Source organism: Aythya fuligula, chromosome 1, assembly GCF_009819795.1.
Source record: "Aythya fuligula isolate bAytFul2 chromosome 1, bAytFul2.pri, whole genome shotgun sequence".
In the NCBI taxonomy this organism is placed as follows: domain Eukaryota; kingdom Metazoa; phylum Chordata; class Aves; order Anseriformes; family Anatidae; genus Aythya; species Aythya fuligula.
Genome location: NC_045559.1, coordinates 175783833 through 175809282, shown reverse-complemented (window position 1 = coordinate 175809282; position 25450 = coordinate 175783833). Strand labels below are relative to the sequence as shown.

The 25450-nt window shown below is 40.7% G+C and overlaps 1 protein-coding gene across 1 annotated transcript; it reads right to left on the bottom strand.

The window, feature by feature from the left end:
• Window positions 1-210: 210 nt before the first annotated feature.
• Window positions 211-17968, bottom strand: TNFSF11 (TNF superfamily member 11). The gene is made up of 5 exons (XM_032207488.1): window positions 17735-17968; window positions 11671-11838; window positions 5616-5661; window positions 5433-5531; window positions 211-981 (listed from the first exon to the last, which is right to left on the bottom strand). The coding sequence occupies exons 1-5, from the start codon at window positions 17966-17968 to the stop codon at window positions 560-562; spliced, it is 969 nt and encodes a 322-aa protein (XP_032063379.1). The 3' UTR covers window positions 211-559.
• Between the last annotated feature and the right edge of the window lie 7482 nt (window positions 17969-25450).

The window sequence follows — 25450 nt, the reverse complement described above, 5'->3', positions numbered from 1 at the left end:
CTGTTCAGGTGTTCCACAATTCATTTCTGCCGTGGTTTGAGCCTTCCAACCCTAACCCAGCAAAGTATGAACATGCTTAACTAAGCATGTGAAAAGCCACATCAAATGCAATGGAATTAGTTATACATTCACAATCTTTGCTGTCTCAGGGTCAGAATGCTCAGCCCCAAGCATGACTAAGCCCTGAATGCAATCTGTGAGCCAAATTCTGTCCTGCCCTATGTTTGTGCCAAGCAGTCAGGTCAGAATGTGGAAATAATTCAGTAATACCAATTGCTCTGATTTCAATTATACCAATGTAGAAGTCATAACGACTCTACTGAAGCCAGTGGAGACATACAAAGTAAAACTGGTGTAAGACTGAATCAGAACTACACAATTTTATCCTTGATGCATTTATGGAACTCTTGCCAGAGTCAGCACAGGGCAGAACATGTCTTTAGAGCTATATGCCTTATACAAATGCAACTGGGATGCAAAAAATCTTCAGTTCTGCCTTCAAGTTGTTCCTGGACCTCTACCCCCCCCATCTTCCCCCCAATTTAAGCACGCTAAATATTCAGTCTAAATCCCTTACTTTAAATGCCCCGAAGTAAGTTGCTTCTTGTGATGAATCTAGTAGCAGTGGGTTTGATACCTGGATACTTATCATTTCACCAGATTTTAATTTAAAGAACCCTCCTACATTTACAGAATAAAAATGGAATTCTGAATTCCCTGACCAGTATTTGGTGCTTCCTCCCTTCATCAACACATCAGAGCGCCTTATTTTAAGGTTTGTCTTAGTCATATACACCATCAGCTGAAGCCCTCTTTTCGTCAGGTTGCCTGAAGTCTCATGATGTCTAAAACAGATGTTGGCATACAGGTAGTAAAATCCATCTTGATTAACAATTAGTTTCCCATCATTAAACGTCATATTTGATAAGTTTGCCTGGCCTTTGTCATGATGCCAGGATGTAAGGTTCACTTTACGAGTTCCTGAAGAGAGGGGAGGAAAAAAAAAAAATTACTTCATTTATAAGCATTTCACAAAACACAACTTTTAAAAAGCAATACCCAGATTTTTAAAATCAATAGCAAGTACCTTCATGTAGGCTAAAGTGAAGTTTAATGCTTCAGAATATTAGACATTTATGATAAAAAAAAAAAAATAAAAGAAATTTCCTTTTTCATCATGTGCTGCCCTCCCACAGAATGTCTGCTGGAACATGGTACAAAGCACTTGCCTGGCCAATAAATAGTTTGATGGCACTCAGTCACACAACAAGTTCTATAAAGAAACTGCATTCCACCTAAAACTTTATTCAGGTAACAGACAATTGAGAGAATTTGAAATGAAAAATTGCTAATGGGAAAAAAAAAAAAAAAGAGCAAATCTTGTTATGAGTTAACCTGGGTTTGCAAGGAATAATTAAGCAGCATCTGAACAGACCTAACTGATATTTCCTCAAATAGAAAGTTTATGAAACCTTTATGTAGTTTATGCTCTTGTGACCGCAGCAGTACAAAGATAAGCATGTTCTCATTTGAGAACACCAAACAAAAAAAAAGGAAGAAAAAAGTCAATACAATTCTGTATCTTTAGTGCTATATAAATCATCTATGATTCAGATAACAGTCACAGAAGAACCAGCCAAGACCCATGGGCAGAGGAAAAAGCACCTTCCTGAGAAAGCCACACAGGTCCCTGCCCTTCTGGAGACGCTCCATGGCACAGAAGAGCCACTAAAACCTACCATTTATTCAGCACGATACACACGGCATAGCACAAGAGATGAAAGTTGGCCAACTTGTCCTCCTAACCACCAGCAACTCCCACACAAACCCAGCTCTGTTCGCTCCCTCTGAAGCACCTGCACAGGCACCTGAGGGCCTTGGACTCCCAGTGCATCTGCAGGCCTGCCTGGAATACTCAGTGCCTTATCCTCCCCCCACAAACCAAAGCAATCTACTCCTACCACCCCCAGTGCTCAGAAACATGCTGGGGAACAACCCCAGATACATTTGATTAAAGCTGCCTCCTGGATTTGTTTGTGTTGAAGTGAGGGAAGGTAAGTAGGAACAGGGGAATTTGAGAGCTATGAGTCTTCCCTAGCTGCAAAGGGCAACTTTTGCATGTGAGAAGAATACTCTACTGGTAGTCCAGAACAAAAAAAAAAAAGCTTACACAGAGATTCAAGCAAAGCACAGGCTATCAAAAGCAGACCTAATTAAGTATCTGTTCCCTTATGGCTTCATTGTAGCCAAGTATAAATTACCCAAGCAAACTCGTACAGAGAAGCTTTCTGTGCAGTACCTCTAAAAAAAAAAAAAAAAAAAAAAACTCTGAAAACTATCAAGAAATTGGTAGCCACACTAAGGTCTTAAGTTTCCTATCCTGGAATAACTCATCTGCAAGGGAACGCCAAAATACCAGAGCACATCTCTGAAGCTGAAGAATAGCTGAAGAAGTTGTAGCATTTCTTGTACAGTGTTAAATCCACCTGAAACACCACCCTGGGAAGCTGTGCTACCTTCAAAATGAGGAGGGTAGGTGAGAAATTAGAGCCAATATCTCTGCTTGAACTGACAAAGGACAGAGGCACAGAAATACTAGGCAAAAATGTGTACATATGACCAAGCAGAAAGGCTTGCTGGCATATTGTGACTGACTGGCAGCCCACCAGGAAGTTGCAAATTACTAAGCAGATTTTTTTTTTTTTTTTTTTTTTAACCTGGCAAGTAAATTTTTTAGTTGCCAGCCTCAAAAATCAAGAAGCAATTCTGAAGAAACCCTCAATGAAAACACAGAATTCTTTGCTGAAAGGGAAGATGGAAAATAGATGCCACCGTGACTTGTAATTCTGATACTGAGAGCAGCTATGGGTGATGCTTGTTCGCATTGTTTGGTGTTAAGAGCAATATGTATCACTCAACGGTCAGGTAGGGGGACAAGCCAAGAGCTGATGGAGAACGATCCTATCTAAAGGTCTAATTAGACCTGTTTTGAGCAAGGGATTAGCCTAATGACCTCTGGAAGTGCCTTTCAACCTAGATTATAATGCTGTAACTGCAATAACCACGGGAGACGGACGTCTTTCCACAATTCAGAGGTTTAGAAGAGGCATGTCAGAGCCAGTAGCACAAATGCACATTAGTGGAAGTAATGTCATGCAACCCTTAATGGAAGGAATAAGCAGGATCTCAGTACTGCAGGTGGTAAAACACCCAAGCGATCAATATGCAGAAACACAGGCAGAGGAAAAAAATGGAGCATAGAAGCACCAACTCAGCTGTCCATATATGAAACTCCAAAACATAAGACAAGTTCTAGGACAGTCAGAAGCGCTGTAATACAGCATCTTTTGATGCAAAATTTTTAATGGAGCCCTGGAAGAAACAACACAAAGTAAACCATGTTGACAGAACGAAAAAGTCAGAGATAATGACTAAGGTAATCTTCCAAACATGGTAACAAGCATTAAAAAACAGAGAATTCTCAGTCTTTCTGGTAACTCAAGACAAATCAAAACAATGTATTAAATGTTTGCAGGCATGAACTAAGACTAACACAACTGAGATGCAACAGAATTAGTAGGAAAGAAGATGGAGGGATGAAGTAAACCAGTATTTATTACTTATTTGCACTATAGTAGCTTTCAGGTATAAATAAAGCCTGAAGAAAGGGCCAAAGCTCTGGCTGCTCTGAAAAACCACTTCTGGAGGCAGAGGGCAGCTAAGCTGAACCTGTAGCTGTAAATAGCTCAAAAATACCAGTGTTTCTTTAGGTACTAGCTAAAGGTACCAATTCACATCCCAAATGATATATTTAACATTTGCATTTATTTCTGTTTGTGCTCTTCTCCTTTAAACTGTGACTAATTTCTACAATCAATTTATAAACCAAAATTCACTGTTTTCATTTAAAACCTAGGTAGTGTTTAAAGCGAGCTTTGGTAAAAAGCAAACAGCAAGCATCCAGCTTTAACCTAATGCAACAAATCTAAACCACTATGGCTTCTGCAGCTAAATGATGGGTGGGACGCCAAGATGTAGGAAGGGTTATTTTTCCCCCGTCACTCCACAACTGCAGAAGTCCATCTGAGGCATGGTATTATTGCGAACCAGGTGAAAGGAAAGTGTTCAATGCCTATTCACGAAAGGCATTTCCTTGCAAATTACTTGAACAAAATAAAATCCTGTTTGATAATGATAGACTTTTTCCCCCCCCCGGCATTGCTTATTTTGGGTTAGAGTGATGACAGTAGGGAATTTAAAACACTAAGAACCAATCTGCCCAGACTCATGGATGGCATAGAGCTATTTAGAAGGATTTCAGACATGTAGAGCAAAGAAACATTGGAAGAAAGCAGAAATTTGCAGTCAGAAACAGAATGAAAAGCAACTCCTGGTGATCTACAGGCAAATTCTTCATCCTTTATGTCTGTTGTTAATCTCTACGCCACCCAGTCAAGTGAGTAGCACCTCACACCAGTGATAAGATAGTAAAGCACCTCACTATCAGTAGGTTCAGGGTTCCAGCTGTCCAAAAGGTTGCAGTCCCTTACTGCCACAGTGCCCATACAAACAGCAGAAGCTGTCCCAGTAATGCTTTTCTTAAGAAAGCATAAGACATGTGCCAGATCAGAGGGAATAAGCCCAACTCATTGCGTTGGAAGAGGTTGATCTCCTCAAAGGAGAAACAAAAGTTTGTTGCTACAGGGACTGTATTTCTGAAAGCTCCTACAGATTGTGCTGATAAAAAAAAAAAAAAAAAAGACCAATGTTTCTGTTGCCATCACTCACAAATGTGCTAATTCACTCCCTAGAGTTAATACAGCGATGTACATCAGTAAAAAGTATCAAGTATTAGTCCTGGTAAAAATACACTTTACAGAGTAACATCTAGATAGACAGCAAAAAAAAAAAAGTCCCATGGGTGAATTTCTCAAAGTGCGGCAGACTCCAGTTCTGTAGATGCAAATTATCATGTATACAGCTAGCAAATTAATTCAATCTTCCAAAGACAAAGTACTAAGACAAGTTTACTGATACTGCATCCTCTACTGCTGAGCTACGTCAAAAGACACAATCTGACTCGAAGAGAAGGTTGTCAGAAGGCATCTGAACTAGTAAGAAAGCTTGTAGAAGTTCTGATTGCCATTTTACAAGTTGCTTAAAGCTCTCTTTTTATGAAGCTGAACATTTGGACTATGACACTGCACTTGGAGGGGGAAAGAATACTACCCTCCTGGCAAGAAGCTAACCCCTCATGTGCAGATGGCTTTTGTCTCTAAACAGAGCAGGCTGGCAAAATCTCAAATTTCAGGCCTCGGAGAATTCCCTTTTGGTTTGGTTATATAAAGCAGAAAAGTAACACGTACAGCTTAAGTAATGAGTTGAGCACATTCATAGTAGCATTAGAAGCATCCACTTAAAACTGAACTTACCTGATGGAATATTCTTATCATCAATAATGAGATGGGCAAAAGGCAGCTTCTCAGGCTTATTTCTCTTGTACAGGTCCATTCCTAATGCCTCCATTGCAGCTGAAGATAAAAGAAATCCATTATCTCAGAAAAAAACAAGTTTAATAGAACTAAAATATTTCTTATTCATAAATCAGCATCTACCTTTTTCTGGTCTTGGTGTTTCTCTTCCCAGGATACGCTGGACTTCCTAAAATGAAAAAAAGACATTGCTTTGATGTTGCCTTGCTTGCTTGTGTATCACAGATCATTGGCACAATTACAACACAGTATCTTCTCTGTATACATGGGGGTATACTGTATACCTACAGTATAGCCAGAGGCCTGGAATACATATCCTGATATTTACGGGATGTATAACGTGAACACACAGTTTAAATGCCATAATCAAATTACTTCCTCTGTCCAATACTTCTGATAAAGGAGGATATGAATGCTAGCGTGTGATCACTGCACTGCTCATCGGAGTAGTGATTACAGACATTTACAGCCATTTCTACTTACTGCACTTGGAACGTTTCTAAGTATAATGGAACAATGACTGCTAAAAACGCACCACATAAAACCATGAAGTTTATGAATTGACTTGGGGTCAAAAGGTAACGAAGGAGGCAGTTCTACAAAGAGACCAGTATGTAATCACACGAATTGTGGAAAACTAAGCCCCGCATTTCCTTTATGATGAGATAAATTAAAACCTCCACCCCGCATGCTTTACCACTAACATGAGAGGTTGCAAGACTGTAAGGCTTTGCATCCAAGCCTTACTCATATCAAGGTGTGTAGGCACTGAAGGATTAAGCATTTTCCACATCTGTACCGGTCCAAATTAAGCAGGTGCCAGAAGTACAGATTCCCCAAAACTGCAGATAAATTTTAACATGAACAAAGTCCATGTTACCCCCAAACCAAGATCAGTGCAAATATCAGTTACCACAAAGCTTTGCTTTTAAACAATCCTCTCCTGTCTTCCTCTTATGAAGATGTATAAACAGCAGCTTTCAGAAGTCTAAGCAATATGTTTTTACAAGCCTGGACAGTCTTGACAGAATTCCTCAGTTCTGTTCCCCACCATGACTCTCCTCATCTGTTTCCTAAAAGACAGGGATGATACTCTCCTTCCTACTGAGATTATCTCATACTGTGGAACTACCAAGATGTTTAGTAGGAAACATTTTGCTGCATATAGCAAATCATATTGTTATCTCTGAAATGTAAGTGGGATTCTGTGTTTTTTCTCTTTACATCAAACACACTGCTGGTTGTCTAATTAAACGCCATGTATATAAAACTGACCTCAGATTTGGCCAAATCAGCAAAGTTTCACCATGTTCTCTATCACTGCAATGTTTTAGAACTTGAAATCCTGCTTTGAAAACTCTTCGCTCCTGCTTTTATGTAATTCTGCAGCCACAGTGAAATCTGTAACACCTTCTCTCTCTTTCTCCTTTCAGTAGGTGTCTAAATGTTAAACCAAAATGAAAAGCCACAGCAGCATGGAAGTTGTAGTATGACTATCAAAGCGTAATACTTCAGCAGAGATATGCTGATTGTGTAGATATGAATCATTACGATGCTTTCTGCTGTAGAGACGAGAAGAAAAGCAGAAGAATCGCAACTTCAAAAGAAGCAAAACCCGTGTCCACCTCCCCCCATTTACATTCACTTCCCCTCTCTGATCTTCTTACTTCAACATCAGTTCTAGCAGCATGAAAATGAAGCTCAGTTCTAGGAGCTGCACATCAGCCTCTAGCCACACCTGATCTCTAACTTCATCAGAAGTACTAAGAAGAAAAGTTGCAAGTACTTGGTACTGCCAAAGGTGGTAAAAGCATCTGAAGAGAACAGGGCACACAGGTAAAAGAGACTGGAAGATGGACTAGACTCTCAGATACCACTACATTACAGCTGCTCCCAAACCTTTCCCCAGAAAGGGGAGACTCCTTTTTCTTTTTTCCTTTCTTAATTGAAATCTTGTGTTTGGAGTCTTTTTTAGGATCCTTTCTTTCTGGGGAATGCGTGCCTGGAGAGGCTACTGGACAAATCCAAAAAGAGGTATTTACATTTCAATCTTCTATTATCTAAAACAGTACTGAAAAAAAAGAAAAGTTTGGTAAGTCCCTGAACTAGCCAACTGCTATCCTCCTTATAACCTAGTTTTTTCCTTAGGAGCCTAGAGTTCTGCTTCTGTACGTTTCCAAAGATGCTCTGACTTGAGCAGCTGGGTACCTGGCTTTTTGAGCTCTGGCAGCCTGACTCAGCATATCTTCCATGAAGAAAGGCTGTGGTACTCGTGAGATGCATTCTGAGCCACTTTCTTTTTAACTGATGGTGGTGCTATTCATCTACAACATCACTACTGGGTGAGCAAAACAGCTAGCCAGGAAGACCTTGGTCCACTTGTCTTGATGGTCTTGAACCTACCACTCCCCTGCTTCCTAGGAGCACCTTGGTCACCAAGACGTAGCCTGGGCTTGACAGGAGCACTCTGGTACTCCAAAACATTTCTTCATGATTTTTTTCCACTTCACCTGGTTCTACAGGTCCAAGACACTGATAAACCTTACTGATACACAACCCATCTGAACACCATTAGACACCTCATACCTAATTACAATGCACACTACTGCTAAGAAAGCAGAAACAGCTCAACAGAACCTGTCGCTAAGACGCTGCCACAAAAGCATGAGAACTGCTGACAAAATATTGCCAATGACTTTTCAGCCACAGAACCAAGTGAGCGACCAAGCTGTTATTTTTAGAAAAAAAAAAACTACACACACAAAAAAATTACACCACACTGTTAGTTTTAAAATAAGCTGCTTTTGTACATCTTCGTGTCATTTGCTCACTACACACTATGTCAACTCTACTGGCCTGCTTCCCATATTCCAAACTTTTTCCATACAGTCACTGTTCAAAAAACAAGCAGCCAGTCAGAAAAATGAAGATACCTTCCTTCCTCCAAAAAAATAAAAGGCCATGGGGAGGCTGCAAAACTTCCAAATTTTAAAAGCTAAAACCATGCTATAAGTGTCTGGAGTGTGGGGAAATGCTCTTTCCTCATCCACAGCAGGCTTTGGGTTTTAGAAAGCTACCACACCCATTACTACATATGCATGTCATCAGCATCCTTAAAACACAAGTCCTACCCTTCACATTATGATCGATGTTGAGTACACACAAACAAGGTTACATATGAACATGTAACATCTGTGAATGTTTTTTTCCTCCTCTTTGTTTTTACAATATCTCATTGTCTCCTTGGAGTAGCTACAAGTAGCCTTTTAAGACCAGGCAAGAGACCCACCCTCAGGACATTCACCTACTGCTTCTATGGTGACCCTAAGGCTCTCTTAGAGATGTTTCTACTACTACCACCTCAGTGCTTTAAGGCTAGTTGATATCAAGAAGTAGTATCTGATTATCTTGCCGGAAATTCAGCAGTTTGAAGAATGTTAATCAGGAAGGAAGCAAAATAGAAAGTGCATAAAACCAATATTCTTCAGAAGATTGAGATGTGAGCACTGCAACCTCTATGCAAATGAGTAGTCTATTGCCTGCAGAAAAAAAAAAAAAAAAAAAAAAAGGCATGTAAAGTTGTGCTGTGGAAACTGAAATTTTAACAGCTTACAACAGTCACCCATGAAACCTTCACTTTGTCCATAACCACATGCACTTAAAATGTCTGCTAAGTATATAGATCTCTTTATAAGTGCTGCCCCGGAGGTCTAGCTACAAAGTGTGTTGTTGCCGTGTAGGAGACTAGTTTACGCCTGAACTCCCCAAGCTGCTAGAAGCTGGGAGTATTGCCAAGAAAAGATACTTATGAATTGACCAAGATATGTTTGTAGTCCTTTCTACTTCAGACTCATAACAGACTTCATAAGAACTGTGGTTAGTGCATCTGGGCTGCCAAAGGGTTTTTAGGGTTACATGCAAAAAAATTAAGCAAACAGACAGACTAGGAAAGTATATTATTTGTCTGCTTTAAAGTTTATTTGCAATAGTATTGAAAATGTGTTTTCTACTGAGTAAGCTGCTCCCTAAGCAGTATTTTTATTCTGGAATATGTTGAGGAGGTCACCATTAGATTTTCTTTTAATTATTTTATTTTTAAGTCAGGAGACAAATGTTTCCAGACCTGACCTTACAGCACTACTACACTGGTTTTCAGAAGAGCACTTGCAATGTCAGTCCCTGCCTTAGATTTAAACACTAGCCTACAGGTGTGCAAAGAAAACAGATGAGAACTAACACAGCAAGCTAAAAGCTGTAACCAGACTATAAAACGTAACAAAAAAAGGTTGTCTGTTTTCATTTCCTGAATAGCTTGAATTGCTTAAGACAAACAACTGAAAAAACTGAGAACTTAACTGTATTTTAAAGTGTTCCATTTCAGTCACCTAATGCACTGTCACTGCAAATATGGATACCAGCTCTTGAAACACACACACACACTTCAGGAAGCTGAATAAAGCAGAGAAAATAGGAAACATCTTTCCAGTCACAAGAACCACATTCCCACACAAGGGCCTAGTCCAATTGTAGATAAGATTCAGATGCATCTCTCCCTTTTGGTACAGCAGAACCAATGAAGGGCTCAGCTCACACAGCTTAAGGCGAGCTTAATTTGCCTTAACACCGTTTCTTTCATTTCCATGATAGGAATAGAAAAGATGCAAATGTAGCCCTAGGCAAACATTTACCTATTTTTCTGTGTCATCAACGTATGATGACACAGCATCCAGAACACTGACCCTGCTGCTTAATACATTCCATTGCATTCAAAATTTTTGGAGTCTGATTACTTTGGCAGGGAAAGCATCATTGTTCTCAAACTAACGGTCATCAACCAAAAGAAAAATTATCCTACTCACTACTTATCTTGGCCACTGCCTTTGCAGCATTTAACCTCTATGCTGAATGGCAGAATATGCAGCCTCCACTGAAGTTAAAGCTTTTGTTGAGTAACCAGCAGCAAACAACCAAAATGCAGAACTTCCCATTCACTTACTGTAATAAACTCCCTGCTCTCAAGGGTGCCGCAGGAAAGAGCACTCTAGTAGCAGCACGCAGAACACACAAGTAGTAATAGTCTAAAGAAAATGCTGGAAGCAAGAACTAGTTGTACAGAGTTAACCCATTTTCCTGATTTTTTAAGGAGGTGGCAAGTAAAGGGAACAAGTCTCCCAGCTTTAAGCCTTGTTCCCCCAAAAGATCTGTCATCGAGGGTACTTTATTAAAAACAAACATGATCAGCACAATTAATGCACTGTATAGTTAAGTCAAGTACAAGTCACTCTGTAAAGGGTTCAGCTCAAATCTAATGGAGTGTTTTTTATGAAAAACCTGACAGTCATATACAGATGTGAAGAGATAATGGACTTCATAAGCCAGGAATACCATAGCACACATTCAGCTTCTTCATTAGCCCATAATTAGCACTAAACACTATCACAAACATACAAAGAGATCAAACACAGTAACTACTAATAATTGTGACTTATATTCAGCTTGCCTAGGTTTCTTCATTAGGGCTAATTTAGCTGCCTGCTTTTGTTATTTGAGTTTGGAAAAAAAGCTGTCATTCTCAAGTGCTGGGCAAAGAATGCCTACTTATCATGATGGCAAAGCAGATCTTCCACCACTGTGGCAAAATGAGCAACAAAAAGGATACTATCCTTCATTCTGGGTAATCAAAACTATCGTACTGCAGAAGGAGTAAGAAACAAGAGCAGATGGGAACAAATACTGTGCCCTCCATCTTTCAGACAGCACTTTGCTTGTCAATGCCCTTAGCTTGAAGAATGGTGTCAGAAAGTCAGGAAGATCAGTTTGGAAAAAAAAAAAAAAAAAAAAAAAAAAGTGGAGCTGTCCTTACACATCCGAAGTGTTGGCAAACCTGTACAAGTATTAGGATAGATGACTGCCATCACACCCACCCAAATGTCAGAACTGCCTATCAACTAACTGCGATTGGTTTTCTGTGTGACTTCCAAGCCTCCCTTTAACAAAGCTAAAAAATGTATTTGAATGCAGAATTGGTTAACCACTACCAAGGTTCATAAGCAAACACGGTGAGATCTCAGATCCATCACCATATTACCCAAATATCGAAAAACACTTTTTAGAACTTACCTCCGAACAAAGATGTTGGAAAAGTTTTACAAGCATAAAAGAAAACACTGCCACTTACCTTCTGCACAGCTCTTTGGAGAGCCTGTTTCATCCTTCTACATGATTCCGGCATTAACTTCACATCTTGATTCTCGAATGGTGTATCTTGCAAACCTATACTTTCTTGAGATCTGAAAAGCATTCTGACACAGTGTGCGTCCTCTTTTGAAATTCTGCTGGGGTCCATCTGAAACAAAAATATAAGGACAGCCACAGTTTTAAGAGTCTGTTCAACACACAAGAACATATTTAAATCAGGGCAAATTTTCAACCATGTAAAAATTTGGCAACTAGCTAAGCTTATTAGCTAAATTTTTATTCTAAACAATGAAGAGAAAGCATTCCTTGTAGGAACATTTACTTCAGGCAACAAGTACATAAGATAGGAAAATAAATCTTCTGGAGCTGCCTAGCTTGTTAGCTTAGGCTGGGTATCGACTTTCAAAAGTTAAAAATTAGTTAAAGATTAATCCCACCTTTACTGTAAAAATCAATAATCCTGAATTGCATTTTTAGATGCAATATCACAATTATTTTAGCAGGCAACATACGCAGGCATCCTACCTATTAAAAATACGGATTGCAAGATGACACACAAATGTCAAAAGCAACAATCTGGGGAATGTATGTACAACATCCAGCACATCCTTTTCAAGGGGAGAAACAGAAGCAACAGAAAACAGCTATCACAAAGTATGTTGCAGGCAAGATGTATTGCTGCATGAAACAGTCACCAGGTAACATTGTACAAATTCAGAAAGACCAAGAGACAATAAAACTATAAAATACCTCCTCTTTATTGGACAAAGTCTAGTAAATCCAAAATATTTGCAAGACATTTTTAGCAATTAATATCTGCTATTGAATCCAATATAATTTTTAGTTGTAAGCACAGAATGCTCCTAAGTTCTACCAATCTTAATTCTAAGATGACTTAGAAGGATATTCCAAGAATCAAGATCATGCCTCAGCAGAATTCAATTGCACAAACATTATTCAAACCATTTCACTCTTTAACCCCCCTCCATATACCTCACACTCAACAGATATTAACCGTTCTCTTTTATATATACCCTAAGACTCTCAGCAATTGATCTCAACATGTATTTATGCTGTTTTTACATCAGAAGGGTTTGTGCACTCAAAACTTTCTCTATGTTCTCTAACTGGGTTAGCTGGTCTAATACGAACATTTACTTCTACTGTTTTCCATAACAAACACCAATGCACCAATTTATATCTGAGAATTACATAATATATTATGAAAAATCATGGTGAGGGAAGGTCAATCCATTACAGATAATACCAAACTAGGGGCTACTTTCCTTGTAAATAACATTGAACAAAACAATGTCAAAGGAGGTTTTGCAAAATACGCAACAGCCAGACTGAATCAAATTTATGTCAACTGTTCACATGAACATGAATTCAATTCCCTAACCCCAAAAAAGAACCAAACTAACTTAAAAGCATAAGGTTAGGATTATAGAGGTAAGCTCAAGCCTACAGCAGGCAGCCAGGCATCCAACAGCATACACTGGAGGAAAACATTTGTTGCAGAGACAGCCGTAACAGTAAGTTGCCTCCTCCTACTGAAGGCTCCAGATGAGAGCTGTTTGCCCCACTTATTCAAACCAATGTCAGACCCCATGAGCTGGTTTAGCTGTCTTAGTTATCCCTGCAGATTTGGAACTGAACAGGTCAGAAAAGTTTCACCTGAGGATCAGAAGACGCCACAGCTTTGAGCAGAGGGGTAGAGATGAGTTACAGGATGGCTTGGAGGCAGTAACAGCTTCTGGAGTAGCCTGATACAGCAGAATCCAAAGGAAAATCTGTTTATAGATATTACAACTCTATTAAGCACTAAGAACTACACTAATAACTTCTAAATGCAGCCCCATTACCTGTTTAAACTGATCTAAAACAGAACCTCTGTGCCCTCACCTTCTTCACCATGAAATCCCACTCCTGGCACTCAGCCTCCTCTTTAGACCAGTACCATGGAGCACTACCCTGAGGTAAATTTTTGTTGATGCGTTTTCCTGAAGGATTAGCACCCTGAAGCCAGCTCACTACAGGTGTCAGGCAAGCATCGGAGCTAATACAATGGCATGGAGGAACAGGAAGGCAGAGCTAGTTTTGACAGCTGTAAAACTGCAACCTAAAACTGTATCCCAGCAGATTCCACCAGTGCACAGGAGCTCAGAGAATCAATAGTTAGTGGAGATAAAGAAACACAAATAGTTACCAACAGCTGTTAAGAGGCAGTTCACAGAGAAAGACCTAGGTTTGGAAGGTGCCCGGTCCAACCCCTTGCTGGAAGCAAGGCCAACGTGTAACTTAGGGCTGATCGCTTGAGGCCTTGTCTAGCCAAGCTTGATGGAAACTAAAGCAATGGAGGCCTGCAACCTCTCCAGCTTGTTAATATGCCTCTAGCACTGAGGGGCCCAAAACAGGACCCGTTACTCCAGATGTAGCCACTTACATTGATATTGTCAGGAACCAGAGGGAAATAGGGCCTTCAACAGGATCTGGATATCTAAGTCCTCTCCCTTCCACACACCACTGAACAGAAGACTGCCAGCAGGTACTCACTTTTATCAGCAATACTCCTAGTGAGAAACTATCACCCCAGTTTGGGATTTATTTAAACACAACTTCTGAAAAGCAGACAAAACTAGGTTTTAAAACACAAAAATCATGAAAGATTTTCATTTTTCTAGGACCTGGGCATGACAAATCACACCCAGCAGAGACTTGCAGCTATCGTCCATCAGCAATGAGCCAAATGTGGCACACAACGCTGTGCCAGAACAACAGCAGCAGCTTGTACAGAAGCACTTATTCAGATTATAGCTCATCTGTTGAAGGCTCGAGACAGAAAACCATCTCTATACCTAAAGTTAAAATATTGAGGACTTCATGGAAACATTGATTGCTCTGGCAACTTAAACTGAAGCTGTACAACCCATCCTGACAGGTCACAAATCTCTAGAGATTTACTGTCTGATAAGGTGAAGCTCTGATCTTGGGACTAATAACCTACCTGGTTGCCCTTACCGTTTTCAAAGAATACCCAGCCAGCACCATTTCTCAACCACGGAAATGAGCTCACCTGTCTGAGCAGCCCTTCTCAGAAATCCTGCAACTGACATTTTATTAAAAAAAAAAAAAAAATACGTACTGAGCTGCCATGGCTGCAAACAGACAATACCGAGCACCGACACCCGAACTGCGGGCAACAAGTGGCAAACAAAAAAGCTTTCAAGGATGTGTTCTGAGAAGAGCTTCTGAAGAGCCAAAACAAAATACCAGAGTGGTCTACAGAGAGCAGAGTGCTACCTTGCAAGGCACAGAAGGTTAGCGGAAGGTTAGCCTTTGAATAAATAAAAACATTCAGCATGAAGTCTTAAAGATTCAATACCTGAAAAAAATCATCAAGATGCAATGGACAATACTGGAGAAAGCTTTACAACATATTAAGGAAGTAAATACCCTAGAGCTATGAGCCTATTTAAAGATAAAATCTAGCTATTGTTTTACTATACTTTACACATGTTACTATTGTGCATATACATCTACTGTCTCCAGCCTTGGAATCAGATCACGTCTTTCAGTGCCCGTTGTTATCAAGGTTTTTCATCATCTGTAACCACTTTAGCTGCATCCCTGGACTCCCTTCAAGTAATTCAGGGCAGACAAAATGAACTCCAATACCATGGTGACACCACATGAATTTACAGAATTAAGGGCCAATTTTATAAAAATAAGATTTGCCTTGATTTTAGAAGACGGTATATTCCAGTGAACTTTACTTATTAAGTATTGCCTCAATTTTGCAATGTTACAGTATCACATTCTGCACTTTCTCCCTAAAATAAATGTTAACCATTTATACTTGTTTTCGAACCTAAACCAACTTCAAGTTTAATCAAATATCACTTTACACTCTGTGATCTTTCCTAACCACCAAGAAAGGCTTCTTCCGGGCTTCCAGAAAGTGCTAGTGACCCCTAGCAAGCGGTTTGCTGTTAGCCACTGCTCCAGCATGCTCACAAGATGTTAGATCAGGTCTGAAAGGACATTGTTTAAAAACAATACAGTGAAAAGTCAGACTTCCATAGATGCATGAAACAGCAATAAAGATCCGTCTTCCAGGTCCCCATTTATTTAAATGTGAACTCTTCGGTATAGTAAAATACTTAACATTTGGACACACTTTTTTCAAATAGGAAAAATGGATAAGCTCCAAACTGAAAGTTAAACTGGGGGAGTTTGACATCCAGCCCCTACATCTGGCTTTGAGCCCCTCCAGCTCATTCAACATTAGACCAAATTCATACTCTTTTCTGATCTAAGTACAGGAAGGAAATGGACCAGAATGAAAAAAGTAAAAGCAAAGCTTTTGAAGACTATACTGAAGCATCTCCCAATTGCAGAGAAATAAAATACTTAGCACTCTCACTTGGTGCTGTGCATGAGTCTCCATCATCTCCATCTGCTCAGAATACCTAAATTTGCGCTGCATTTCCATTGACCATGATCAAATATTTCTCATGAAGCATAATCAGCATAAATACTTAGGAGCAATACAAGTTGTTAGTGGTTAATTTCTTGGATCCAAGACTTTGCATATATGGTCCAAAAAGAAAACAGAACACCTTAATCTTTTTACAGTTCAGAATGGCAGCATTCTGCAATATTGGTAACATTCAATTCTTAGCTTTTTTTTTTTTTCCTTTTTAAATATACCAGCTCCTTGTCTCATTTGCATTGTGCTACGTTATTTCTTGGCCACAAACATGTGTTTATCCATGAAAATCTGGTGTCAGTCTTAGTTTTGTGTCTTGTGAAATTCCAAATGCTCAAGCCACAAAACAAACAAAACTGAGGAGAAACCAAAACCTCAGTTATTGTCTCAGCTCGTATTGTGTCATGATCTAGCCCAAATGATTTTATGCAAATGAAAATAAGAAGTGTATGGTAAAACTGAGTCAGAGTTTAGTCAGCCTTCTTGGGTTTTGAAGAGCTTGTAAAACAGTCCTGTTAAATCATGTAATTTCTTAATATGAGCCTATAAAGTCAAGTCTTGCTAATTCACATTTGGTTAGTCCACCAACCAACATGGCCCCTGCTAATAACTTCTCATTATTTTAACAGAATAAACCACAAAACCTAAGTTCTGTTATTAAAAAAGTATAACCTCAGACAGACTAACACAATTAAATTTGACAGCAGATAGATTGATACAATTAAGTTTGAAAGGATAACTTTAGATTGATTGAGACAAACTTGACAGCAATCCATTCAAAACATGCCCCATATAAATAAAACTATTTCTAAGGCAATTATACTTAACTTCTACAAGAGCTACTGTATTTTTTCCAAGTGTTATTTGCACAATAAGAAACTGGTGAGCAATGGTGGATTACCGTATCTTATTATTATGAATTATGTACTTACTTTGAAAGTATATTTCTCAGTGATACCAAAGATGACATTTTTGACATTAGAAAGTTTTCTGGGAGTATTTTAGACAAGCCTACACTTAGGTATACCGCATTTTTTAGCCCTCTCAAAAGTTCAAGTTCGCAAAGTCCATCCAACAGCACTGCTCTAAATCTACAGGAACTAGAAACCGGCAAGAGAGCCAAGCTGCCGAAAGCAGAATTACACCCACACTATGTCTTTTTTTTTTTTTTTTTTAAATAAAGGAAGCAGAAGAAAAGTAGTCTTTATGGTACGAAAACTCTGGTTATCCTTTCTGGGGAGCGTGCGCAGCGCTGACACGAACCTATCAGGGCAGGGTCCTGAAGGAGGGGAGAGGGTAACAGGAGTGGGAAGACCGTTTTTTAAAATATATAGATGCTGTGATAAGGTGTTTTGATGGCAGTGGCTCTCTAGCACAGCAACACACGTGCACTTGTGCACTCCCACGAGCAGTGTCCTGACAGCGCTGCCGCGCAGCTCAGGGGCTACAAACGCGAAGCGCCACGGGGGGCTCCCACTCCAGACGCCCGCTCCCCTTCCCTCCCGCAGCCTGAACACCTCGGCGCCCCCTTTTCCCCACGGCAGCCGCTTACCTGAGCTCGGAAGTAGAGGAAGAGGGCCACGCTGCACACCACCTGCCCCAGCCCCAGCAGGACGAGGGCGGCCAGCAGCGAGCGGGAGGCGGGCGGCGGGTGCGGGTGTGCCGGCAGCGGCGGGGCCGCCTGCGGCGGGGCCGGCGGCGGCGGGGCGCTGTCGTGGGCGTTGCCGCCGCCCAGCTCCTCGGAGCCCCGCAAGTACTTGCTGTAGTCTCGGCTGGCTCGCCGCATGGCTCTGCAAAGCGGCTCCACTGAGCTTTTTTTTTTATTTTTTTCCTTCTTCTTCTTCTTCTTTTTTTCTTTCTCTTTTCCCCCCACCCCCCAAACCCCGGCTTCGCTACACTTAGAATAACCCCCGGCGCCCCGGGCAGGGCAGCTCTTATAAAGTGTGGCGGCCAATCAGCCCCGGGAGCTGTGACTCGTCCTCCCTCCGCCCGCCGCCACCACCACACGCACGCACATGGCCACCACTCCCCTCCTATGGCGGCTCTTCCCTTCCCTCCCCGAGTGGGGACCGGCCCCCGCCGGCGGGAGGGTCGGCTTAGGTCGGGCCCTCCCCTGCCCTTAGAGCCCTCCTCAGGGAGCCGAGCTGCTCGTCCTCCCCTCGGGGTAAAGAGGGATGAAGTCCCCCAAAGCCCTGCGGTGTACCCCTATCACGAAGGGGTTTCTCCCCTCACAGAAGCGCCAGCTGCTGGGGCTGTACCTAGAGGTGCCCTCATGGTTGTCCCTGTCCTGTTGGGTATGGGGAACGCAGGGCAGTCAGCCACACTGGATGTCCAAACTCCCTCTTTACTCAGACTGAGTTAAAATGAACACGCTTGTACTGTCCGAAGCAAGGTGAGACAGTGCTAAGTGTTATCAGAGGATTGGGGTAAAGAAACGAGAGAGAGCTGAGCTGCCTGCCAATGACCCGCCAGAGATGGGGATCCCCATCTTCCTCCACACAGCCAGTCTGCCACAAAGGCATTTCCAAAGGCTTGATGAGGAACTGCATCTTCCTGTGCTCCCCATGGCTCAGCCTGAGTCACGCTGCCTTTTCTAGGCACTTTCTTTAGCATTTAGATCCCCTTCAGATCAACTCTCCCCTTCATATACATGCTCATTTAGAGCTTGCCTAAATTTATCCTTCCTGCCTCCGTATAGTCTTTTTTCCCTCAACTCTTTTGCTCATCACTTTATCTATGCATGTGGAGATGTAAGTATCTTATCAGTAGGACCAACTTCAGCATCTAACTAGTTCACTTTGTGGAAAGTGTTCTCCTAAATCCTATGGAAGTACTTGTTGTAAAGGCAGTTCAGATGTGTTAAATCTGCAGTCCTGTAAAATTCAGTAGGGAAATGGTCTGGACATGAAAACAACTGAGTTGAAGTCTAGACTGGCCTTTGAAGAGCATGCGAGAATAACACAGATCCATGTAAGTCCTTGGGACAGTAAAAACACAGTTTAATTTTTGGCGCTTACAACATGACAGAATATCCTGTTTAGGTCTGCCCAAGCTAAAAAACTGAGAAACTTTACCTCCTAAAGAGGCTGACTGCAGAAGACATGATTACATGCTCCGAGAAATTAAAGAAAACTGTCCGAAATATACCAAACCACTGTGCGACAAATTACTATCAAAATAAGCTGACATCATTTAACACTGGACCCACATAGTGCAATAACAATTACTTCACCAACAGAGACACATCTGAGAAATGATGGTTTCACAGCACCTGTTTCTCAACATCACCCATCAGGAAGTCATGGAGCAATACTCGACCTCGAATGGCTGCCCCTCTCCTTTCCAAATGCTTACAATTATGCTCAGAAATATCGGTAGCATTGTGGTCTGTAGAGAATTGGAGGAAATGTTTCTCTACATGTGTCTCAAAGAACTTTTCTGAAAAGAAAAGGAAGGTATGCTAGCCACCATCCCTTGCATAATAACTTTGAAAATAATCTTACATACTCAGCTAGACAGCCCACAGTAGATGAATTTTACCTTGGTTTACAGTAACATTTTACTTTCAGGAGAGGAATAATAGTGAAATATGTTTTTAGAAAGATGCAACTTTTATTTTTCTCTAAAGATTATAGATAGTTTTTTAAGATCCAGTTGCCAAGTAGTTATTAAACAATTGATAGAGGAGAAATTAGAATAATATCTAATTATCTATTGATACTATTTCAACAGATGATTTTTTAGTCTTTCATATGAGAGAGCCTCTAGAAAAGCCTCTGCTCTTTTCACCTTGGAGTTCAAAACTCTTCCTAATGAGGAAGGAAAAATCTGTGAATTGTCATCTTTTACCACCTTAAGACTTTTACTTGCTCTTCTAGATTCTTACAGAAGGAAATTTAAGAAGACTTTTGCTGAAGAGCTACGAGGATCTGCGGATATCCTCCTTAAACATGTTGTTATATATGAAAGCTTCTTTCTCCACAAACACTTCTCCTGGATCAGTGCCTCATAAGCTATCTTCTTACTGGCACTGTCTGTATTATCATCACTAACTATGCTACACCAAGAAAATATTATGGTTAACCTGTATAAGTGATACCAGCCTTTTAACTATCACATGAATTCAGGCTGAGAGAACTGGGCCTGTTTAGCCTGGAAAAGAGAAGACTGATGGGACACCTCATCAATGTGTGTAAATATCTGAGGGGAGTGTGTCAAGAGGATGGATCCAGTCTCTTTTCAGTTGTACCCAGCAATAGAAAGACAGGCAATGGGCACAAACTGAACCATAGGAGGTTCTGGCCCAATATGAGGGCGCACTTCTTTGCTGTGAGGATGACAGAGCACTGGGACAGGTTGCCCAGAGAGGTTGTAGAGTCTCCTTCTCTGGAGATATTCAAAACCTGCTTGAAAGCCATCCTGTGCAATGTACTCTAGGTGATCCTGCTCGGCAAGGGGTTGGACTAGACAGTCTTCAGAGGTCCCTTCCAACCTCAACCATTTTATGATTCTGGGATTAACCTCATCTATTTTCTTCCTCATCCACAATGATTTCACCCTCAGCAAACTACAGATGCAAGTACAAGCAATCAGGTGCTTGTATCCAAGCACAAGGATATCAGGCTATTCATGAGTCACCTCAAGAAAAAGACTTTAAATAGCCATCGCACCAAAACAGCGTGGGTTCCTAGGATACACTAGGATACATAGATGACATCTGGGCTGAAAACTTGGATTCCCTCATTGATTTCTACCACAAGATCAGCAGCCAGAATGGTCCATCAAACTATCTCTGGAAAACTCTTACATCAGCATCAACTTTCTAGACACCATGGTCAACATAAAAAATAGCAACCTACAAACTACCATATGCAGAAAATCCACAGACCAACACACCTCCTTCCGCAAACCATCAGCTATCCAAAACACAGTAGAAAAACTGTGATATAGTACCAGCCCACAGACATCACCTCATTTGCTCTGAGGACAACATTCATAGCGTGCCCTCAGAAAGCTAGAGAGGATGTTCATCCTCTAGTGACACTGCTCTTAGACTGCATATTTGAAGAAGCCACCTAAACCTTGTAGAAGGTTACTACCATACAGAGAGGAAATCCCTCACTAGTTATCACATACCACAATGTGCAATACTGGAAAATATTAACAAGCTGCAACTTACGTTTGAAGAGAATCATACCTTGAAATGATTTTTCCTAGAACCACCCTTCCTTCCCTTCAAGCAGCACTCAGCACCATTATTGGAAGAAAATTTCTGGCAGACCAGCATACACTGGTTAGAACCGGATGACTCCGGAAAATCAGATCCAAATCTTGCCACAACCCGCATGATAAATGCCTGCTATGCTGGAACCACTAAAATCCATAGGTCCTGCACATGCACATCCTGAAAGTCATTGTGTGATGCATTCAGTGCTCTCTGGCAATTCTGTCAGTGAAACCAAACAACCGCAGTGTACTGCCCAATTAGTGACACCGGGTTACCAGCTGGGAACTGATCTTCCTAATACAACTGCTCTCTCTCTAACCTTGCAGGTCTGACCCTGCAAGATCAAAGGTGGGACAGAGAACTAAAGTTTTTAACTCTACCAGGCAGCAGATACCGTGTGACCTGGATCCAAGAAAGACCTGGAAATTTTTCTGCATCTCAAGTCTTGGTGATCTTTAATGGTAATTTCCTACCACTTCCTCTGATTATTTAGCTTCTGTCACCTCTTGAAATCTTAGCAGAGCCTGGATCATCACCCTCTGCTCACTCCTTCCTCTAAATGTCCAAATGATTAACACAATTAAGTGCAGTTCAGAGCAACCCACTACAAATACCCTCACATTCTCTGTTTCAAAGCCAACGAGTAGTTCATCCACCTGAAAGTGTGTATACTTAACTAACATCTGCTGTATCTGTTGGCGTAATAAAAGATATACTCTTACTAATTTTTTTTTTTTGCTTTCTTTGCATTTTTAAGGACTAATGACATAAGGAATGGTTCCTGTGAACCAAGCCCTAGCTCTCTAATGTGAACTCTTGGCCCCTGCTATTGTCTGTAAAACACTTGTGTTGCAGGAGATTTGATCATAAATATAGTACCTCTTATGATAAGACTGCATAACTGCTAGGATTTCTTTATCATTTTGCTTTGAAGCAAAACAGGAAGTAAAGTGTTTACGTAAAAGGCTGTGCTGAAAGTAGGTTCTCATCACAGAGTTAAAAGTCTTGAAAAATCAAAATGTCAAAGAGCAGCAAGCCCTCAGGTTGAAGAAAAACATTGGAAACAACAACAACAACAAAAATCCTTGTTTTATTTTAGATTGTTCTCCTCCAAAATAAGTAGAATCACTAAAAATTTATTTCCCAACCTACACTTCCAATGAGGCAGCATTTATTAACTCAAGAGAGAGTCCACAGCTGAAATATTCCATGTCAGTAAATCAGTAAGTGCATCCCTCCAACTGCATAATTTTTTTAGCAGGCATTGTTAAACGGGTGCCATATTCTTTCACCAGCGAGATTTTATTCTGTGCAAAGAAGTTCATAACTTCCTTCTCTGCTATTACCAGTGGTTGGAATATTGCTGGCAAAATCCCTTATCAACAAAAAGTTGTTTCAGACATGGCATGAATGTTTCATTGAGATGTATCAGCTTTGAGCATGCTTTGGATGGTAAGGTTTCCAAGGAACAGGAAAGGCTTTGGGGGGGGATATAAGGGAAACATACTGAAAATATGATCTAATGACTGTGAATATGGACATTTGGATGCAGCTTTAAGTATTGGATTGAATATTTGGATGCAGGTTTAAGTATCTGGAGAGGTGTTTTCCCTGCATGTTAGGAGGAAGTGAAATTCTACAACCTCAGAAACTGTCATGAAATGAAGTTACCAATTTTATTTTCACTTCTCTACATCCTATACAGTGATGAGTATAAGTAAAGGTGTAAGTGTAAAAAGAAGGCTGGCAAAATAAGGCCAATAACACAGAATGCCTCGCTGAAAACTTGTGCTTGCTTGTATTTAAAATAGTCTTCTAGAAAAGGCTGGGAATCAGCAATTGATATAACAGGAAACAATTGTTATATCTGAAAACAGTGGAAAAACACATTAAAATGTCACTTAAATTTCCCAGTGAAGTGCTGTTTTGCTTCATTCTAGTCTAGTGGATTTGACAAGGTCATAACAATGAAGCTGATTTTGAAATCTCAACAGAAACAGTTAGTATATTAAAGTCTCCTATGATTGTGTAAAAATTCTTAAATTAATGTAGCAATGAAATAGCTTGTTTTCCCTGTTCAGGAAAAATCACATGAAATAAATTTAGAGGAACGCTCTTACATTGTTTTAGAAATGAAATCAGCAATAGGGTGTTGTGGAAAATACTGGGCAATAAGTAAGAGAATAGTTGACATCTGTCTACATTAGGTAAAAAAAAAAAATAATAATAATAAATAAAAAAAAAAAACACACACACACAATGATTGTCCGTAGTTGGAGTCCACAGAGAATGTTGAAAAGCTCAGAGAAATTGGTGAATATATTTTCAGTTCTTTCATGGGTTTTGGAGCAGATTCTCTGGTCTGCAGGCTCAAAGTCACTTTGCACAATTTGTTTCTGCATCATACAGGCTTAACACGTGGGATTATATCACCTCAAGTTCCTTTTTGCAGAAAAGGGACCTTTCGGATATTTCTCTAAGCCAAATACGCTGACACATTTCTGAATAGAGTCCTTTTGAGACACTTAGCTGTCATACCACATCTCTCTATAGAGCCAAAGTTCCAATTATCCTCAGTTAGAAAAGGTCCGTGGCTGAGTTACAGGTGATATGCAGAGCTGTGAGACTCCTGTGATGCTTCATGAGCTGGGTATGAGATGTGATGCCTCATGAAATGGAGTTACCAGACAGGTGGAAGTCCATCCTGGGGTTACAGCCCATCCCAGGAGCACATGCACTGGAGCACCGTGGTCAGAAGAGTTCGGTGTTGGACAAAGTCACCCTGGTTCAAACGATGAATTCTAAGCGTTCTGACTTTATTTTCCCAAATAAAACAAAACAAATAGATTAAAGCATTGCAGAAATAGTATTTTTAATTAAATCATGCTGCCAGAATTAGATAAGCTTTCTCTATCTCCTTCCACACAGCAGCCCTTCCTCCTCCATGACTGTGATGAAACACATGTGGCCCTAAGTTTTTATTAAGACCATCTGCCTAAACTTTATGATTCCGATTAACAATCCAGTTAGGAGCGGTATAACTTTTAACTTCTTGTGGCCATCTTCCGAGCAGCTACTATGCATCTACTGCTTCCAGCACTGCCCAGAAATGTTGGAATTGCTTCGATGCCAAGAAAAAAAAACCTGTTGCTGGTATTACTGTAATCAGTTAGCTTTAGTTAAGATACATGCAATTGAAAACAAGTTGTTTGTTGATAGCATTTATGCAGAAGGAGGCTTTTCTCGCACAGGAGGATAAGAGCAGCGGTACTGAGTCAGACGGAGATCCATCTAGCTCACAGTTGTCTGTGTGGGTGGCAGCTGCTGCAGAATAGGAGTTGCGATGTCCAGCTGTGGAAAGCAGTGTGGCTAGCCCAAGCCCTGCTCTTTGGAAACCAGACTACAGTTCCCTGGGGACCGTGCTTCACTGGGACAGCTTTGTTAATCGGATGGAGACTGGAGCTCCAGCCACTGTGCTGGAATTTCTGGGACCTAGACTCTTGAACTGGAACAGAAAAAAACAGAATCATGCCCTTAGCACCTGCAGTTCACCATCCATGGTGACAGGGAGGAGAATACTTGCATGCTTATTCAATATCCAGGCTCTCTTGCTGCCCAAGAAACCAATAGCCGCAAAATCAATAGTGAGTAAACCCAACTAGGAAAAGAGAATAATGTTCTGATTTCAGAAGTAACAGTGGCCAATAGTCTATGCCCAGGGAAAAAAAAAAAAAGAAAAAAAAAAAAAAAAAGCACAGGGCAAGCATGTAATTATACTTCCCAGTACGTTCAAGCAACTTGTGGCTCAGAGCTGTCCTAAGCCAGTGGTGGTATTTTCTGTGTTTAAGGCTGTGCCTGAAGATGCCTGAGGATTATGATGGTGTGTGTACATGTGATGGAGCCTCGGTGGGAGCTGAGTCATGGATGGGGCACAGACAAGTGGATGTGAGACAAAAAGAAATTAAAAGACAAAAAACAGCAGTGATTACAACAGAGAATATGGGTCAGAAGCTGTCAGAGACCTAGCAGTGCTTGTGGCTC